General features: G+C 40.0%; 1 protein-coding gene and 9 non-coding genes across 10 annotated transcripts in view; 3 read left to right on the top strand and 7 right to left on the bottom strand.

Annotated features, from left to right (window-relative positions):
- Positions 1–4,646: 4,646 nt before the first annotated feature.
- On the bottom strand, positions 4,647–4,718 carry trnad-guc (transfer RNA aspartic acid (anticodon GUC)). Its single transcript has one exon. It is a non-coding gene; the product is annotated as a tRNA-Asp (tRNA).
- Positions 4,719–4,957: 239 nt separating this feature from the next.
- Positions 4,958–5,029, bottom strand: trnad-guc (transfer RNA aspartic acid (anticodon GUC)). Its single transcript has one exon. It is a non-coding gene; the product is annotated as a tRNA-Asp (tRNA).
- Positions 5,030–5,301: 272 nt separating this feature from the next.
- Positions 5,302–5,373, bottom strand: trnad-guc (transfer RNA aspartic acid (anticodon GUC)). The gene has a single exon. It is a non-coding gene; the product is annotated as a tRNA-Asp (tRNA).
- Positions 5,374–5,613: 240 nt separating this feature from the next.
- Positions 5,614–5,728, bottom strand: LOC113591333 (U5 spliceosomal RNA). The gene has a single exon (XR_003412185.2). It is a non-coding gene; the product is annotated as a U5 spliceosomal RNA (small nuclear RNA).
- A 452-nt stretch (positions 5,729–6,180) lies between these two features.
- LOC113591334 (U5 spliceosomal RNA) lies at positions 6,181–6,294 on the bottom strand. Its single transcript, XR_003412186.1, has one exon. It is a non-coding gene; the product is annotated as a U5 spliceosomal RNA (small nuclear RNA).
- Positions 6,295–6,582: 288 nt separating this feature from the next.
- Positions 6,583–6,698, top strand: LOC145658822 (U5 spliceosomal RNA). The gene has a single exon (XR_014124736.1). It is a non-coding gene; the product is annotated as a U5 spliceosomal RNA (small nuclear RNA).
- Positions 6,699–9,049: 2,351 nt separating this feature from the next.
- LOC145658821 (U5 spliceosomal RNA) lies at positions 9,050–9,165 on the top strand. Its single transcript, XR_014124735.1, has one exon. It is a non-coding gene; the product is annotated as a U5 spliceosomal RNA (small nuclear RNA).
- Positions 9,166–10,381: 1,216 nt separating this feature from the next.
- On the bottom strand, positions 10,382–10,497 carry LOC113591629 (U5 spliceosomal RNA). Its single transcript, XR_003412219.3, has one exon. It is a non-coding gene; the product is annotated as a U5 spliceosomal RNA (small nuclear RNA).
- Positions 10,498–12,814: 2,317 nt separating this feature from the next.
- Positions 12,815–12,930, bottom strand: LOC113591628 (U5 spliceosomal RNA). The gene has a single exon (XR_003412218.2). It is a non-coding gene; the product is annotated as a U5 spliceosomal RNA (small nuclear RNA).
- A 5,007-nt stretch (positions 12,931–17,937) lies between these two features.
- The window catches only part of lrrc52 (leucine rich repeat containing 52), a 25,624-nt gene continuing 24,495 nt past the window's right edge, over positions 17,938–19,066 (top strand). The window contains exon 1 of the mRNA XM_027032197.3: positions 17,938–19,066. This exon is cut by the window's right edge and continues 159 nt beyond it. Coding sequence (XP_026887998.1) covers positions 18,577–19,066 — 490 coding nt within the window. The 5' untranslated portion in view covers positions 17,938–18,576.

Raw genomic sequence — 19,066 nt, 5'->3', positions numbered from 1 at the left:
ATATATACATAAACAGCCCCAATTTTGTCCACTCGCCGAAAGCGTGTTTTTCGCCTGCTAATTACAAACAAAAAACGACCTATTTGGCGGGGAACCGCTCAATCTGGCAACACTGCTCTGATCAAAGGGAAAATGTGACGCTGTCGAACAATGGAGAGGGCGTGGCTTACAATGCTCTAATTCATATTTATCATTCGTTATGCTAATATATTTGAGTGTTCAAACATGGGTATTTTAATATGTATTTCAATACTATTTGGTAAGTAAAGTCATGTCTCAAGTTAACCATGAATTATTATACAAATATCACATTTATTAGTGATTTATTAGAGTTTTCATTACATTAAATCCATTGTGTGACCGTAAATCGACTGTACTTTGCTCCCTAAAAAACACTGAGGCGTGAATAGCATTCTGCGTGGCACGTTTAGTTAAAGCCTTTAGTTTACGATCTAAAGTAGGATAGTAAGACAACTGCAATTATATTTTCGTATTAAAACATTTGTCTGTGATTAGGCCAATTTATTTAATACAAGTATATGTTTTGTTCTACACCATAGGACGTGGTGCATTTTTTGTCTGTCCTAGTCTAAAGTTCAAATTAATTTATAAAGACATCCCTTCATCAATCTTTTTTCTTATATACACACGTGTCTAAGGTCCCATGCCCCTTTCTCTCTCAGGTGTGCCTTCATTGCCTTATCATTTCTTTATGTGCTGCCCCTGTCTCCCTTACCAATTTTCTCCCCTTACAACTCATTGCTGCTCATAGACCAGATGACTTCACGGTTCTTTATCCAGTTATGGCTCTTTTCCTTAGTTCTTCTTGCACTGTTTTCTGTGTTTCAAAAGGGCAGTACCTTTATTTCTCTCCTGCCCTCTCCTCATGTAGCATCACAGTGTTACGGATATTCACTGACTGTGTTTAGACGTGTCATCTCTCATGAAACACATACTCTGTTAGGTTCCTAATGTAGTTATTGGTCAACCGAATGCCTGCAATCCATAAGCAATTTTGCACTTGCAACAACATGTGCTGATATGATCTTCCCCACTTCCCTTGACAAAGGAATGTCACAATGTATGGGGCTTTGGCAATCCTTATCCCCCACAGTCCATGTCTGTTTAATTCCTTGTTGCCAGTATCCAATAACAGACAATGGGAAAAAAGTCTTCTGTCTTGCTTACTAAGCCTAGTTTACATTACTGAACATTTTTGAAGTTATGCAACATAGATGATGGTAGGAGGTTTATGTATCATCCTGAGGTTCAACACAAAGCAGAAATTAGATTTTGGATATCTCTATGGATATTCATCTTATGTGCCCAGACAACCTGCAGTATGTTCCGAAGACTTATTTAAGTGACAAACAGTTGTGAACGCATATCAAAATCAACACAGGTGCTTGACCTTTTAAACACGATATCCCGCCTCAGGTTAAACATTTTTTAGACAAAAACTATATTCTTGACCATTTTCTCTTTCCAGATTTTAAGAACACTGAACAAGACTGAGGTTTCCATTTCACTGCGAGTTATACTGTGTATGACTATGTATGTGACAAACAAATAAACCAAACTTGTTTACAAATCACATCCATTCAGAATTGAGCACGAAAAGAGTTACACATCCCTTTAAAAATGCATCTGTGTACTGCACTTGGATGGGGCTGCACCCGGGCCTCGACCCGTTGTGTGGAAAGGGCCACAGCGGCTGCTGCCTTGAGCAGCTGGAGTTCACTGTGAACGGGCACAGCTTCAAGCTCCTTCCTGTTCCACACACTCCAGTGAACCACCTTAGTGACTCATGCTTCCACGCTGCCAGGCTCTGATGTCTGAGCCGGTGCACACAATACTCTGGATTACATGAGCACAGATGATACTGAAGAGTACATGAGTGCATAAAAAAGTGGGTGGGCGACAAAGCATGAGCCTATCAGTTGACGAGAGTCTGGTTTCGGCCAGCATGACTGGACGTCTCGTTTCACCTTTGAGCACTGGAGCTGGGCAGACATGAGCAGATCATGTCTTGCCCCTTGCCAAGGTCAGGCAGCAATGGTATCTCTCTCTCTCTGTACTAACGTACCGGCCACGAGCTCTCCCTCCTAGATTTCTCTCTGTCCGAAAGATGATCTCACCTCCAGAGGTAACATACGCCCAGTGGAAAAGGGCTGGGCTGGTTTCGCTCTTTGCCTCCCCCCGACCTACAATCGTGCAGCAGATCAGTAAGTTGAGAGTCAGCTGCGGTGTAAGACTGCGGGCTGGCAGGTCTGCTGGTGTGAGAAGGCAGTAGGGTGGACCATGGAGGCTAGTGGATTCTGATCCATGGATCCATGGATACTGATCCTTGTGCTCGAGGACCAGAGCAGCGTTCTCAAGACTTGCAAAATGAGATCAAAGTGGAGGACAGCGACAGCAAAAATCTGCACTGATAACGCAGGATCACAGCGCACACATGCATGCATATGCTAAGACACGCAGGTAAATACGTACGGAAGATAGAAATGCTCGTAATCTGGGATCAAAGGGACAAGAGCAAGGGATATGGACCACAGGGAAATGACAAAACATGTGGAACACGCTTTTGGTCACACTCACACTATGGACAGCAAGTCCATGACAGTTGCAAAGACCAGCGAAGCAGAAAGTTAACTTTGGAAAGACCACTTTTCTAAAGACATACTGTACATCAAAATCATATATGCAAGATTGACCCTTTGCTGAGGACAGATAGGCACACTGAAATGTGGCTGAGCGAGAACCCTAAATATGACAATAAACTTGACCTCATTACGCTTGGTTGACACCACGGTGGTGGGAAGAGAAAATGGCTCTGAGCAAAGTGAGTGGACGTGCAAAAGATGTACAAAGCCAGAACATACTATGCCATAAGTATTTAGCGGATATGCTTATGGCATATATGAACACAGCAGTGGATGAAGTAGCAGCCAGTACAACAATGTAAGAATACAAAAGACGGGAAGTAAAAGGAGAAGTCAAATCCCAATTTCATGAAGCCGCCTTAATGAGTTAGTTGGCTCACTGCAACACTGTTTTATGTGCACATCTGTACTTTGCTATCACACAGTTTCCAAGCCATCAACATTGTTCATGTATAATTAATATACACTGAGCAGTATTTTATTTTCAAGTTCAAGCACACAATTGAGTCAAGTTAAACATAATGTGACGTTTTCCAGACAGCTATCTGCAAATTCAAACTATGAAGTGTCAAACTGTAGTGCATACCCAACAGGTTGCATATGAGTGGGATGAATAATCCGGGTGGCAGAGTGAGGAATGGTGTGGATTGCTGTCCTGTCGATGGGTGCTCTCCATTGTGCCTCAGTTAGTTTGACAATCTGGCTCATGACCCTTGTGATCACACGTTCTTCCTCTCCTGCTTGCTCCACCCCAACAGTGTCCCAGTGTGGACACATATGCTGCCTCACATGGGGCACCAATACCATCAGCAGGAACACCTCCACTGTGCCAGAGCGAGGTGAAACATCATGTCTCTGACTAGAGTCTGGGCTTCTAATTTATACAAAAAACCTGGAGACAAAAACTCAGACAAAGAGCAAGTATAAGATACACAGCACAGCAAGCCCACAGGAAGTGGCTACGCACAAACAAATTCACTTATCCACAGCAACTCTTGGAAACAGTTTACCTCTTCCCAGGTCCTAGTGCATCAGCTAGGCCAACAGGGATCATTAAGCTGCATGAACCCTGATATGGCTGTAGCCAGGTGAGTGAGAAGAAATGGTCTGCTGGCCACTGGAAGCTGGAGTATTCACCCAGGATAAATGAGTGTTCATACCATGGGTGAATCTGAGTCTTTTTGCTTCAGAGTAGAACCTTATTAAGAAATAAACCAGTACACCATGGGTATCAAGGGCAAAGTCTTACAGTGTTTCTACCATCCCTTTACTGAAGAGTGGGGTGTAATGACAAAATGGCCAAATGCAGGATTTTAATTTAAAGATGTATTTGTGATTTTCCCATTTCCATCTTTTTATGGCGGCATCTGGCATCATGTATTGCCAGGTGCTTGTATTGTGGACAAAAAAGACATTCGCTGGTCTACTGAAAAAAAACAACAACAACAACAACAACAACATTGGAAGTGCTTTTATAAACTAGGAAATAATTATTACATGCAAAGGGGATGAAGTTGGTCGCAGAAATACCGACGTTACTCCTGCACAGGTATGTAAAGAGAGACAGACTGAACCACCTTCAGAGAAATGTTGTGCTAGTCAAATGCCCCTTGCATCTAGCAATGCTAACTAACACAGGTAGTGATAAACTCATGTATGCTCATTACAAAGAAATATAGGCCACCGAAGACAGTCGACTGTTTTCATCAAATCGTTATGAGCCGAATTCTAAGTGTTAGTAGGTTTATAATTTCACTGTCAAGAAGCTACATTTCGTAATGGACAACACCACATATAAGGGTTTAAATGTTAACACGGTCACCCCTCCACAGACATTGTTCGTAGTTCCCTCTGGAGAAACGCTACTGCTACAGAGGCTATATAAATTCTCTCTGAAATTAAAAAAAATATATATATATTAAAAATAAATAAAACAAGTAATATAGTGGAAAAACTCTGCTTAAAATTGAAAAAACCGACTTTCTCCCCGTCGGGGAATCGAACCCCGGTCTTCCGCGTGACAGGCGGAGATACTGTCCACTATACTAACGAGGACTGAGTATAGAGGTCTGCAGGTGGTCTTTTCAGTCACTTTTATTTTATTGATCCCGAAGGAAATCGAAGATTTTTCTTCCAATTGCAGATTTCTGTAAATGAGCTATCTTTAGCTCTTCAAGTGCGTTTAGCAAAATTTGACATAGTTTTACCGATACTCGGCAACCCAATATTCAGTCAGGCCATAAATACTACATCTGCCTAACATTGCCACCTACATGTGGAAAACAACTTTCTTTCTCCCCGTCGGGGAATCGAACCCCGGTCTTCCGCGTGACAGGCGGAGATACTGTCCACTATACTAACGAGGACTGATCATAAAGGTCTGCAGGTGGTCTTTTCAGTCACTTTTATTTTATTGATCCCGAAGGAAATCGAAGATTTTTCTTCCAATTGCAGATTTCTGTAAATGAGCTATCTTTAGCTCTTCAAGTGCGTTTAGCAAAATTAGACGTTGTTTTAGCTACATTCGACACCCCAATATTCAGTTAGGCCATAAATATTACACACTACATCTGCCAAACATTTCCAAGTGTGTGTTAACACTTCAGTAATAGTAATAATTTAAAAATGAATTTCTCTTCTCCCCGTCGGGGAATCGAACCCCGGTCTTCCGCGTGACAGGCGGAGATACTGTCCACTATACTAACGAGGAGCTGATAAAGGTTGAAGTTTATTGCTTTGTAAGTGTTTTCTTTTCTAAAAGACAAGCGCTTCATTATTAAAAATACATACGCTTACATACCTATCACAATTCACCAATTTACGTTTTGCACATCTTAGATTACACGTGGAATCTAACGTTTGTGGTTATAGTAGCTCATAAACATAACAATTTGAAGTATGGGAGCATTTAGATAAATATTTCAAATATATCTTTATAACCAATAAACACGCCCCACAATAAAGCAGGGCATCAAAAAATTAATTTATACTCATAGTAGTCCTCCCCACGGAAATCTTTAGTAAAAGGCGAAAGATTTATACGCTTTGAAGAGAAACAAGAGTGTATTACTAAGAAAACCGCTGGAACATATCTTGCTTAAGAGAAATACACTTTAGCAAAACGGTCACTTGAGCGCTTGGACAGTTTGTTTCAAATCAACAGCAAATAATTACAACCATTACCGTAACAGTGTATGTCGAATAGTCTTTATATAAACGAAAAATAACTGAATACTTCGCTATTTGAAATTAAATGCGCTTGATAACTACGCAATGCCTTGTGGGAGACACGTGCAGTGACATGTGCTTTCTGAGCTTTAAACACGCGGAGTACTGGACCCACTAACAACGGGAAGATAAAGAGACCACTCCAGATTCCAAACACCTAACAGGAATGTGTTTATAAAAATGAATCTTAAAACCTTTCAACAAAACCCACCGTAAAACGAGGCATCAGAAAATTGGAACATGCAAACAACGTGAACAAGGAAAGTTACTTTTCTAAACCATGAAAAGAAACCCCACTATAAAGTAGGACATCGAAAAATTAGCTTATACTTATAACGCTTCTTTACACGGAAATATTTACTAAAAGGCGAAAGATTTATAGGATTTGAAGAGAAAAGAGTTTTAACCAAAGCAGTTCCAGCACTGAGCAAGCCAACCCCATGAAGCGCACGCCGTGCTACGCCTTTCCCACAATGCACTGCCCGGTTCAAACTCATATAATTTGAAATAACCTAAAATGCTTTTGTCGTTGTCATTTATAGAGAGACTATCTGGTACATGCTGCTGTTGCTGGTAACGGTTGCAATTTGCTGTTGATCTGAAACCTAAACGGTTGTGGTGTTCAGATAACCGTCTTATTGAAATGTATTGCTTGTGACCAAGACCTGGTCCGACGGTACCTTTCGTTAAGAAACTCTTGCTTCTCTTCAGCTCGTATAAATCTTTCGCCTTTTACTAAAGATTTCCGTGGAGAGGAGCATTATGAGTATAAACTAATTTTTCGATGCCCTGCTTTATAGTGGGGCTTCCTATATGGTTTAAAAATAGAAATGGTCGTGTCGCATTGTGGAAGGGTTTGTTGCTATTGTTATTGCACGTCTGCCTCAAAAAGACGTTTGCTTTATATTTATCAAGCCTAATTATCGTTTCCGTCTTCCGTTTCTAACTAACGAACCACTGCGTAATTCAGTCGTGGAGAATTCGCAGTACCGCAGACGCTCAATGACTTGGTGGTAGAGTGGATATTATGGAAAGCCGAAGTGGTCCAAATTCACGGTTTATTTGTAAAACAGCAGAGAAGCGATGTTTAGGAACTTTTTATACCGCAAAATATTTTATTATTGTTCACTTACACCGTAAAAGCCATCGAAATGCTGTACTGCACGGCGTTTATATGTCAGTTTAAAACACTGTAAGAAATACTTCTAAGATGGAAATACTCAGTAGTTCCTATTTGAAGACGCACTGTTCAAGTTCGAATAAATAACTAAATAAACTCAGAAGCTTTGTGACCATGCAGTTCTTGAAACTTTAAGAGACAGGGGGTCCCGACTGCCCAGTGCTAGACTTGGAGCAGGAACACAAGTGTAGAAAACAGGGACACTCCAAGACCAATAGCGCTGTTATCCATATTCTCTGTTTGGCATCCCTCTTGAGTTTGTGACGATAACCCCTTCGCCTTTCATTCAGTTTTAACCATAACAAAAGTCTGAATTGAGCAGTTGCTATAAAGACACTACCAACCCGTACCTTTTGATAGCTAGCTATCCATCAAAGATATAAAATCCACCTGTAAAAAAACCCCTCATTAATTAATAACCTACAACAACAAAACATTCATATAAAATACTTGATTTCTTTGTACTGCTAAATGTGTACTTGTAAGTCATCAGAATCAGCTGCAGAAATGAATTGAAAAAGAACAGTTTGACTCTCTACCGACAAGATTTCGAAGTTTTCCACTTGGATGAGGTGAATGCAGCAATTGCAACTGACATTCTGGGATTGCCCATATCGTTGTTTATCATTTAAATGGTTTGTGACAACCCTGTTCTGGAGGCCAACTGTCATGCTCAACAGCGCAGCGTGCCGCTGAAATACCTTTGAACAGCCTTGACGGTTTGCTACGAGGAGTGCATTACATGAAGTCGATAATACTGGTTTATGTAAGTTTGAAATGTAGTTACAAGCTAATTGTAAGCTTGTAACACTTTTCTCAGTAAAGATCGTCACACAGCAGCTCTACAGGAATCCAGGTCCAGTTGAAGGCCTGTAGTCCAGAAAACTTTGCAAACCATATTGGTTTATGGTAAAGTACAGTACAGTAAGTAACACAGTGGCAGTCATTAGCCATAATAAGTTTGAGTCCTCAAATAAAAATCTCATTTATATATATATATATATATATATATATATATATATATATATATATATATATATATATATATATATATATATATATATATATATATATATAAATTTGATTTTCATTTGAGGAATCAAACATATATATATATAAATGAGATTTTGGTGCTCAATGGACAATGTCGCGATTTGTTTTCGAAACGTAAACGTTACTATTTATGAGGTAGCTATTCTGTTGTAATATTTTATTTGATCAATGTGTAAGCCGTTTTAAGTCAATTGCAAGTCAACTGCAAGATGGAACTGTACATTGTGTACATACATTTATACATATCCATATATACATTGTACATTGTGTATATAAACATAATATACATATATTGTACATACATTGTTAATATATTTTGTATATATGTATATATATAGATATATATTTCTCTATGCACCCCTGTTTTTTTCCTCAGTTTGGACAGAGCACTCTCAAACTATTTCACTGCGAGTTATACTGTGTATGACTATGTATGTGACAAATAAACCAAACTTAAACTTAAGTACACACCTTGCAGAACTGACTTTTAAAAATTGTTTTAAAAGACGGACAATTAAAGTGATGCAGCGATTCATCTTGTGTTCATCTTACGTCCAACTGCATCGTTCCATTATAACGTGGAGGAAATTGTCCTAAATTACACGAGTTGTCATACAAAGTGTTAAAAAGAGAGTGTTAACCAAAGCAGTTCCAGCACTGAGCAAGCCAACCCCAGAAAGCGCGCGCCGTGCTACGCCTTTCCCACAATGCACTGCCCGGTTCAAACTCATATAATTTGAAATAACCTAAAATGCTTTTGTCGTTGTCATTTATAGAGAGACTATCTGGTACATGCTGCTGTTGCTGGTAACGGTTGCAATTTGCTGTTGATCTGAAACCTAAACGGTTGTGGTGTTCAGATAACCGTCTTATTGAAATGTATTGCTTGTGACCAAGACCTGGTCCGACGGTACCTTTCGTTAAGAAACTCTTGCTTCTCTTCAACTCGTATAAATCTTTCGCCTTTTACTAAAGATTTCCGTGGAGAGGAGCATTATGAGTATAAACTAATTTTTCGACGCCCTGCTTTATAGCGGGGCTTCCTATATGGTTTAAAAAAAGAAGTTTGTGTTTGTTGCTGTTGCACGTATACCTGGAACAAAACTACCCTTTTATGCTTTTCGGACGACATGTGTCTTTTTCGTTTCTCGTTTCAAGCCAAGGGGCCATTGCTTAAATGTAGTGGTGGGGAATTCTCAGCACAGCGGACGCTCAATGATTTGGTGGGAGAATGTTGATATGGAAAGCCAAAGTGGTCCGAATTCACGTTTTATTAGTAAAACGGCAGAGAAGCGGCGTTTTGGAACTTTTTACGACGCAAAATACGCTGCTATTGTTCACTACACCGTAAAAGCCATCGGAAATGCTGTACTGCACGGCGTTTATATGTCAGTTTAAAACACTGTAAAAGCTGTCTTTCAGACTTTTCCAACAAAAGTCTGGAAAAAAAGTCTGTTTTGTAGCCAATAATCAATTAGCTAGTTGCCCCTGGTTAATATTTTAGTTAACTAATTGAATATTTAAAGTACTTGCCCATTTAAATTACAATGTCTAATGTATCTAACCACTTCGGACATCGTACTACTGCTAGGTCTATTTAACTTCAAGCAAGCTAATAATGGTATGAGATAAAATAAATCATCGAACGAATTAACACATATGTAAAGTCCCTAAATAAACATATTTGAGCACTAGTTTATCATCCAGTAAGATCTGTAGTGAACTGGTCTGGTCTGACCTTGTTCATGAGCGATTGGGCAAAGTTCAACTGTATTGGCTGTCAGCGATTTCTCACTTCAGACTTTTGTTGGTTATTTATTCAAGTTCGAGCTGTGTCTTCAAATAGGAGCTACTGAGTATTTCCATCTTATAAGTTGTTTAGAAGCATTTTTACAGTGTTTTAAACTGACATATAAACGCCGTGCAGTACAGCATTTCCGATGGCTTTTACGGTGTAGTGAACAATAGCAGCGTATTTTGCGTCGTAAAAAGTTCCAAAACGCCGCTTCTCTGCCGTTTTACTAATAAAACGTGAATTCGGACCACTTTGGCTTTCCATATCAACATTCTCCCACCAAATCATTGAGCGTCCGCTGTGCTGAGAATTCCCCACCACTACATTTAAGCAATGGCCCCTTGGCTTGAAACGAGAAACGAAAAAGACACATGTCGTCCGAAAAGCATAAAAGGGTAGTTTTGTTCCAGGTATACGTGCAACAGCAACAAACACAAACTTCTTTTTTTAAACCATATAGGAAGCCCCGCTATAAAGCAGGGCGTCGAAAAATTAGTTTATACTCATAATGCTTCTCTCCACGGAAATCTTTAGTAAAAGGCGAAAGATTTATACGAGTTGAAGAGAAGCAAGAGTTTCTTAACGAAAGGTACCGTCGGACCAGGTCTTGGTCACAAGCAATACATTTCAATAAGACGGTTATCTGAACACCACAACCGTTTAGGTTTCAGATCAACAGCAAATTGCAACCGTTACCAGCAACAGCAGCATGTACCAGATAGTCTCTCTATAAATGACAACGACAAAAGCATTTTAGGTTATTTCAAATTATATGAGTTTGAACCGGGCAGTGCATTGTGGGAAAGGCGTAGCACGGCGCGCGCTTTCTGGGGTTGGCTTGCTCAGTGCTGGAACTGCTTTGGTTAACACTCTCTTTTTAACACTTTGTATGACAACTCGTGTAATTTAGGACAATTTCCTCCACGTTATAATGGAACGATGCAGTTGGACGTAAGATGAACACAAGATGAATCGCTGCATCACTTTAATTGTCCGTCTTTTAAAACAATTTTTAAAAGTCAGTTCTGCAAGGTGTGTACTTAAGTTTAAGTTTGGTTTATTTGTCACATACATAGTCATACACAGTATAACTCGCAGTGAAATAGTTTGAGAGTGCTCTGTCCAAACTGAGGAAAAAAACAGGGGTGCATAGAGAAATATATATCTATATATATACATATATACAAAATATATTAACAATGTATGTACAATATATGTATATTATGTTTATATACACAATGTACAATGTATATATGGATATGTATAAATGTATGTACACAATGTACAGTTCCATCTTGCAGTTGACTTGCAATTGACTTAAAACGGCTTACACATTGATCAAATAAAATATTACAACAGAATAGCTACCTCATAAATAGTAACGTTTACGTTTCGAAAACAAATCGCGACATTGTCCATTGAGCACCAAAATCTCATTTATATATATATATGTTTGATTCCTCAAATGAAAATCAAATTTATATATATATATATATATATATATATATATATATATATATATATATATATATATAAATGAGATTTTTATTTGAGGACTCAAACTTATTATGGCTAATGACTGCCACTGTGTTACTTACTGTACTGTACTTTACCATAAACCAATATGGTTTGCAAAGTTTTCTGGACTACAGGCCTTCAACTGGACCTGGATTCCTGTAGAGCTGCTGTGTGACGATCTTTACTGAGAAAAGTGTTACAAGCTTACAATTAGCTTGTAACTACATTTCAAACTTACATAAACCAGTATTATCGACTTCATGTAATGCACTCCTCGTAGCAAACCGTCAAGGCTGTTCAAAGGTATTTCAGCGGCACGCTGCGCTGTTGAGCATGACAGTTGGCCTCCAGAACAGGGTTGTCACAAACCATTTAAATGATAAACAACGATATGGGCAATCCCAGAATGTCAGTTGCAATTGCTGCATTCACCTCATCCAAGTGGAAAACTTCGAAATCTTGTCGGTAGAGAGTCAAACTGTTCTTTTTCAATTCATTTCTGCAGCTGATTCTGATGACTTACAAGTACACATTTAGCAGTACAAAGAAATCAAGTATTTTATATGAATGTTTTGTTGTTGTAGGTTATTAATTAATGAGGGGTTTTTTTACAGGTGGATTTTATATCTTTGATGGATAGCTAGCTATCAAAAGGTACGGGTTGGTAGTGTCTTTATAGCAACTGCTCAATTCAGACTTTTGTTATGGTTAAAACTGAATGAAAGGCGAAGGGGTTATCGTCACAAACTCAAGAGGGATGCCAAACAGAGAATATGGATAACAGCGCTATTGGTCTTGGAGTGTCCCTGTTTTCTACACTTGTGTTCCTGCTCCAAGTCTAGCACTGGGCAGTCGGGACCCCCTGTCTCTTAAAGTTTCAAGAACTGCATGGTCACAAAGCTTCTGAGTTTATTTAGTTATTTATTCGAACTTGAACAGTGCGTCTTCAAATAGGAACTACTGAGTATTTCCATCTTAGAAGTATTTCTTACAGTGTTTTAAACTGACATATAAACGCCGTGCAGTACAGCATTTCGATGGCTTTTACGGTGTAAGTGAACAATAATAAAATATTTTGCGGTATAAAAAGTTCCTAAACATCGCTTCTCTGCTGTTTTACAAATAAACCGTGAATTTGGACCACTTCGGCTTTCCATAATATCCACTCTACCACCAAGTCATTGAGCGTCTGCGGTACTGCGAATTCTCCACGACTGAATTACGCAGTGGTTCGTTAGTTAGAAACGGAAGACGGAAACGATAATTAGGCTTGATAAATATAAAGCAAACGTCTTTTTGAGGCAGACGTGCAATAACAATAGCAACAAACCCTTCCACAATGCGACACGACCATTTCTATTTTTAAACCATATAGGAAGCCCCACTATAAAGCAGGGCATCGAAAAATTAGTTTATACTCATAATGCTCCTCTCCACGGAAATCTTTAGTAAAAGGCGAAAGATTTATACGAGCTGAAGAGAAGCAAGAGTTTCTTAACGAAAGGTACCGTCGGACCAGGTCTTGGTCACAAGCAATACATTTCAATAAGACGGTTATCTGAACACCACAACCGTTTAGGTTTCAGATCAACAGCAAATTGCAACCGTTACCAGCAACAGCAGCATGTACCAGATAGTCTCTCTATAAATGACAACGACAAAAGCATTTTAGGTTATTTCAAATTATATGAGTTTGAACCGGGCAGTGCATTGTGGGAAAGGCGTAGCACGGCGTGCGCTTCATGGGGTTGGCTTGCTCAGTGCTGGAACTGCTTTGGTTAAAACTCTCTTTTTTACACTTTGTATGACAAGTCGTGTAATTTAGGACAATTTCCTCCACGTTATAATGGAACGATGCAGTTGGACGTAAGATGAACACAAGATGAATCGATGCATCACTTTAAATGTCCGTCTTTTAAAACAATTTTTAAAAGTCAGTTCGGCAAGCTGTGTACTTACTTAAAACGGCTTGTTTGAGGACTCAAACTCATTACTGCAATCACCTCATCCAATACACATTCAGCAGTACAAAGAAACCAAGTATTTTATATGAATGTTTTGTTGTTGTAGATTATTAATTAATGAGGGGTTTTTTTTTTTTTTACAGATGGATTTTATATCTTTGCAACCACATTTCACAAAAAGGTTGTAACTCACACCAACTATAAGGGAAACCAAATGATTAATGTTTTAGATAGGTATTTTTTGTTTTGTTTTGTTTTTTGTTTATTTTGATCATATCACAGCAAGAATACTATTTATGGTTTCTAATGCTGTGCAGCTATCATATAGGTTTAATGGAAATTCAGGTAATTATCATATTTTATAAACAAGCTCTCCAGGCAGAGCAAGGACTAGAACGATGCACCAAATCACCACAAAATTCATCAGACAACAAGTTTGGCTCTCACACTTGTTCAAGTCATATAGGAACCAACAAATTACTACCAGTTAACAGCATCAAGGGAATGAGCTGCAAACTGCACTGTAAGCTCTATTATAGGACCAGTTCAATGAGAGATGGAGGCACTGTTTTAAAACAGCCCAGAGGGAAGAATGAGATACTATGTTCAGGAATGACTTATGCAGCGTTGTGGACCATCCATTTCAGCAGCCCTTCAGACTGTGTTTCTCAGGGCCGACACTTCTGAATGGGTATCTGCGCTTCAGTTCTTATACTTGACATAAATCCAGGTTACTCTCAGTCGTCTTCATCACCACTCGGTGTTGTTAAAATTGGTTAAATTTTGTTTGTTTATGAATGATATGAGTAAACGAAATAAAACCATCCTGGCTCGCGAATTCTTTCTCGCCTCCAGATGTCACTAACGCCTCACTACTAAGGATGGTTCATAGCTGTTCGTAATTAACTCATTTACTGGGGTTTATAAGGAGATGGCTGCAATCACTTTGTATGAGTCTGTATGATTTCAAAAAGTCTGAGGCTATGTTTTTGTCTCTTGACTTTTTGTTGATTTGAACTTCTTGCCTGTTTTTCAGGTTTGATATGACATCTTTGGGTTTACTTGTCTCTGTTGTTTTGGACTTCCTGGTCTTGAGGCTTTTTGGATTCTCTTCATGATGGTAATATTAAAAACTACCTGTACTTGGAGACCCGCCTTTGTGTTCTCCACATGCCCTCTCACTTGCCCCAAACGTGGTGTCTCCCCATTCCATGCCGTGAGGCAAGGCCTCTGACAGGTGACCCCTGCATGAAATAGTAATGATGTCTCTTTCCTCAACCTCACCTGACACCCTCCCCAATGCAAGCTGAGCTGCTGGTGTCTACCGAAGGATGAAAGTTACACTAATTAGCTCAGTCATTCAGTTTACACTGGCATTTCTCAGAGAATGTCCCGTCCCCCCTCAGCAATGGCTGCTGGGTAAGAGGTGCCAAGCAGCTTGTGTGCTGAACACCACTGGGGCCCTGACTTCACAAATCTGCTCTCTAACAACAGCCTGTGCCCCTTCTGAGGTCTTGTTGGGCCATTACATTTGAGCTGAAGTAAAAATCTGTGTATATGTAGTCAGAGCTGGGAAAATGTATAGGCTTGTGTTCATTCTTTGGAAATCATTTCTAATTTAAATCTATATGTATGAACTTTGTGTACTGTATTGAAGTCCAAATTTGATACAGGGTAATGCCAAACAAAAAGAATGTGGTTTCAGTGGGTTTACGCCATGTATTTTCTGAAAGATTAAAGAAAAATAATTTCAAAATCTTCTTAAATCAGTCTTAGCTGTAACATTTTAACATGAATGGGTCGCATCATTTATTGTTGTCTTGTTATTGTCTCTCTCTCTCTTACACACACACACACACACACACAGTCTTGTTTTACTATCCTTGTAGGGATCTTCCATTGACACAATTAATACTACACCTGAATACTACACCAATATTTAAGCCTAACCTTAACCTCAGTAACAAAAGTAAACAGTTTAGGTTTTTGTTTTGTTTTGTTTTTTTCAAATAAATCTACCAATTTTTGGAAAAAAAAGCATTTGTACCCATGTATCCCACAAGGTAAAAAATGTCAGATGCTCCTATCCTTGTGAGGACATTTGGTCTCTGCAGAGATATATAAACACACACACACACACACACACCTTTAGCCTTTATGACCACAAATCCTGTAGCTGACAGCTTCACACATACCATGAGTGAGTTTTTTGTTACATTATCTTTGCAAGGTAATTAAGTTGCTATTTTGAAACACCAACCAAAAATACTGTATCTGCTGAGAGAGGATTGGTTATTACTGGATCCTTCCTTGATCAAGAGCACATTTTCCACTACTGAAGAGCACCATTAAGGCCCACATATCTCGCTGCAGCACTGACTCTTACAGGCTTGCTGAATTCCCACGCAACTTTCACGGGGCAGTCAGAGACGATCACTCTTTGCATTAGCAAGTGGGCTTAACTGTAGGAGGGCCAGACAACTGCAGACGAGTATTACCGCACTATTTTGAAAGTTACACAACTGGTCGAATCACTGATATAATGTAAGTGCTTTTGTGTGGGCTTGTGAAAGTGCTTTGAAGGGAGGAATATATCGGGGACCTGAGATTGATAAACAAAGACTCTGCAGCAATTACATGGTCTTTCACTTGATATTGGACCTGGTGCATTGATTAATACACTTTTGACATTGAGTTTGACTTTATTCGCTATGAGGTCAGAGAGAGCATTGTTCATACCACTACTGATGCACAATATTATGTTTATTTATTTATCTTTTTTTGTCTATGGGATCAGGATGAGGTAAGAGCCAAAAGCAACAGATAACACTCTGGAGATCATCTCACAGTTCAGGATGTTCACAGGTTTGGACGTTCAATAAGGTTAACAACCAATCAAAATGAACAATGGTTATTTTTTTTGTTTGTTTGTTTTTAAAGCGCTTATCAACAGAGAAAGGAAGTGGTGATTAAAAAGAAAAGTAACTTTAGGATTCTACTCTTGATGCAGAGCAGAAAGACCTTAGTAATTTTCCATTCACCCATTGGCAGGCTTAAATGGATAACTACATTCTTTTATCAGTCCTCCCTTTTGGATCATAAATGATTCACACCAGTGTCACACTAGCAGCATAATGACAGTAGATCTGCCAGGATGAGTAGTGAACCTGGTGATACTATATAGAATAAGGTGGCACAGTAAATATGGCAAGAAAGATTAATATGCCAAAGAGGAGGAAAACTACAACACTTATAAACAGATTCCAGATCTAAACTGAAACATTCCCATTCATCTTTCTTGTGGTTGACACCACTGCAGTGCCACTTTACTCTTTCTCAAATGATGTGTGTATGCGACCATATTTACTCTATGCTTACACTCTATAATTACATATTAGAATTGATGCTCTATCTATCTGACAATCTACTTAATATTTATAAGTTCCAGAAGCTCATAAACCTTATGGATAAAAACAGGCATCCATTCATTTTCTAAACCACTTAATTCAGTTGCTGGAGCCTGTCCAGAAGGCGCAAGGCAGCATCCAACTCTGGACTTGGTACCAATCCATCACATCATTCCCCATCAATTACTTTCAAAGTAAAAGTTTTCTTTGAGGAGCTGACAGAATGCTTAAGAAAGCAGCTATCTTATGATATCTTACGCACGCATATCTTATGCATAGCAACCATCTAATCAGACACAGATGCAACAGTTTTAATAGTCCAATTACCTTTAGCCTTGAGCGCCATGTTTTAACATGTGTTTGGAAATCAGTGATGTCTGAGGGGAATAGGAAGACACCAAAACTTTCTTACAATAGAGTAAAAGTAGAGAGTGTCAGACAGCAGGGAGAATATCATAACTCAAACCCATCTGCCCAAAATGGAACAGTAACTTTGACATTAGACATTAACATAGAGGGCTAAAGGATTTTCCATTCACATACACAAACTCAGACTGAGTTCTCTCTCATTGTGCTTTTAGTGTGGGCTTTTCAGTTTGGAAGGAAGGCGTATCCTACTGGAGACCAGATTGATAAACTAAGAACAGGCATCTTCTTACTTTTTATTTATCATAAACATTACCCTCTACACCATCAGATTCAAGGTATCTCGTTATAGGAAAAGACTATTGACCCTGCGTGGCCTCAAACATCTCTCTCTCTCTCCGTGACTGAAATGACTGCACACTCTGTACGTAAAGTGACAGACAGGCACACGTGCCCCTGAATGAAATTATATAGCAGAGAGTGTGTGTGTGTGTGTCGAGCAGATAAGCCACGCGCTATATCCTCGGTCTGCTTTGGCACGACTGGATTACTTTCCTCAGTATAGATGTTTTTATTTCTGAGAAAAACACAGTCCTTAGTTCACTACGTACTCTAGAAGTCTGTAATTGGACTCAGGCTTTCTCAGGTGCTTTAAGTGCTCTGTCTGAAACGTAGACTTTCGTCCGAACTTGAGAAAGCCTGCATGTTATCCGGCTCTCCCCCCCCCCCCGCCCCAAGACGTCATAAATAGCTAACACCTGATTGCGTCACAACTGGAGACGGTCCACTTCTGTGGTCTCATAGTGCGCGTGTACTCGATCTCCAAAGAACGCGGGGATACGGCTAATTAGAAGCGATGCGCACGCGGACTGACGCTCGTTGACACTGCATCTCCAGTCCCTTCGCCCTGGCTCTCTCTTAACATACAAAACAGCTGCAGACACTCGGACGCGCAGCGAAAACCAGAGAGACAAGCCGATACAAGCAAGGACGCACGGTGTTGCAGAGGAGGACTGCCAGGAAACTCAAGAGCGTTTTACCTGTGATGGTCTGAACAAACGAGAACTGAACTTATTTGGAGACCTTAAATTTGGCTTAAACAAGAGCAAGACAAACAACCATCCCCGAGGATCAAGAAGTAAATTCACAATCCATAAATGACACCGCACTTATAACGGACGATCACTGAATTGAGATTTAAGATTTTGGCAAAGCTTTGGCAAATGCTGAAACTGAAATGACTACGTTTGCGACATGTCGCTTCTGAGTTATCCAAAGTGACCTCGCGAGCAGTGACATGCTAGATTGGCGTCCGTTTACACCGGATTCGTAGATCAATGAAGAATGCAGGAGTGTTTTGGAGCGCAGCGCACACACAGTTGATGAAGCCGGCGGCGAGAACATGCGTCTTTTGCCGGAGCCCAGCGCGCAGTCATTGCGGCTCGTCTTTCTGCTGATCTTCGTCATGGGGGTGGCACCGTCCCCGGCTCTGACTGCTGGCTGTTCCGACCGCTGTGTATGCGACGACCAGTTAGTGGCCCAGTGCGCCGGGCAACAGTTAACCCAATTCCCCTCAGATCTCCCGCTGGCCACCCGGCAGCTGATCATCTCCAACAACGAAATAAATGACTTGCCGGCACTGGACTTAAACTATCTGGCCGACTTGATCTACTTGGATTGCAGCAACAACTCCCTGACACAAATTTCAAGGTCGACCTTCGGTAACCTGCGCAAGCTTGCCTACTTGGATCTGTCTTTCAACACTCTCACCAAAATCGAGGAGCGGACGTTTGCACCTTTAATCAGCCTTTTCATGCTTAGGATGACGGACAATCCGGGGCTGTCGAATATCCACCCGTTGGCGTTCGCCGGCAACGCGGCGCTGCAGGTGC

This window comes from Electrophorus electricus, chromosome 7 (assembly GCF_041902795.1).
Source record: "Electrophorus electricus isolate QZ-2024a chromosome 7, ASM4190279v1, whole genome shotgun sequence".
NCBI classification, from domain to species: Eukaryota; Metazoa; Chordata; class Actinopteri; order Gymnotiformes; family Gymnotidae; genus Electrophorus; species Electrophorus electricus.
The sequence above is the reverse complement of the archived record's forward strand: the minus strand, read 5'-3'. Positions and strand labels throughout refer to the sequence as shown.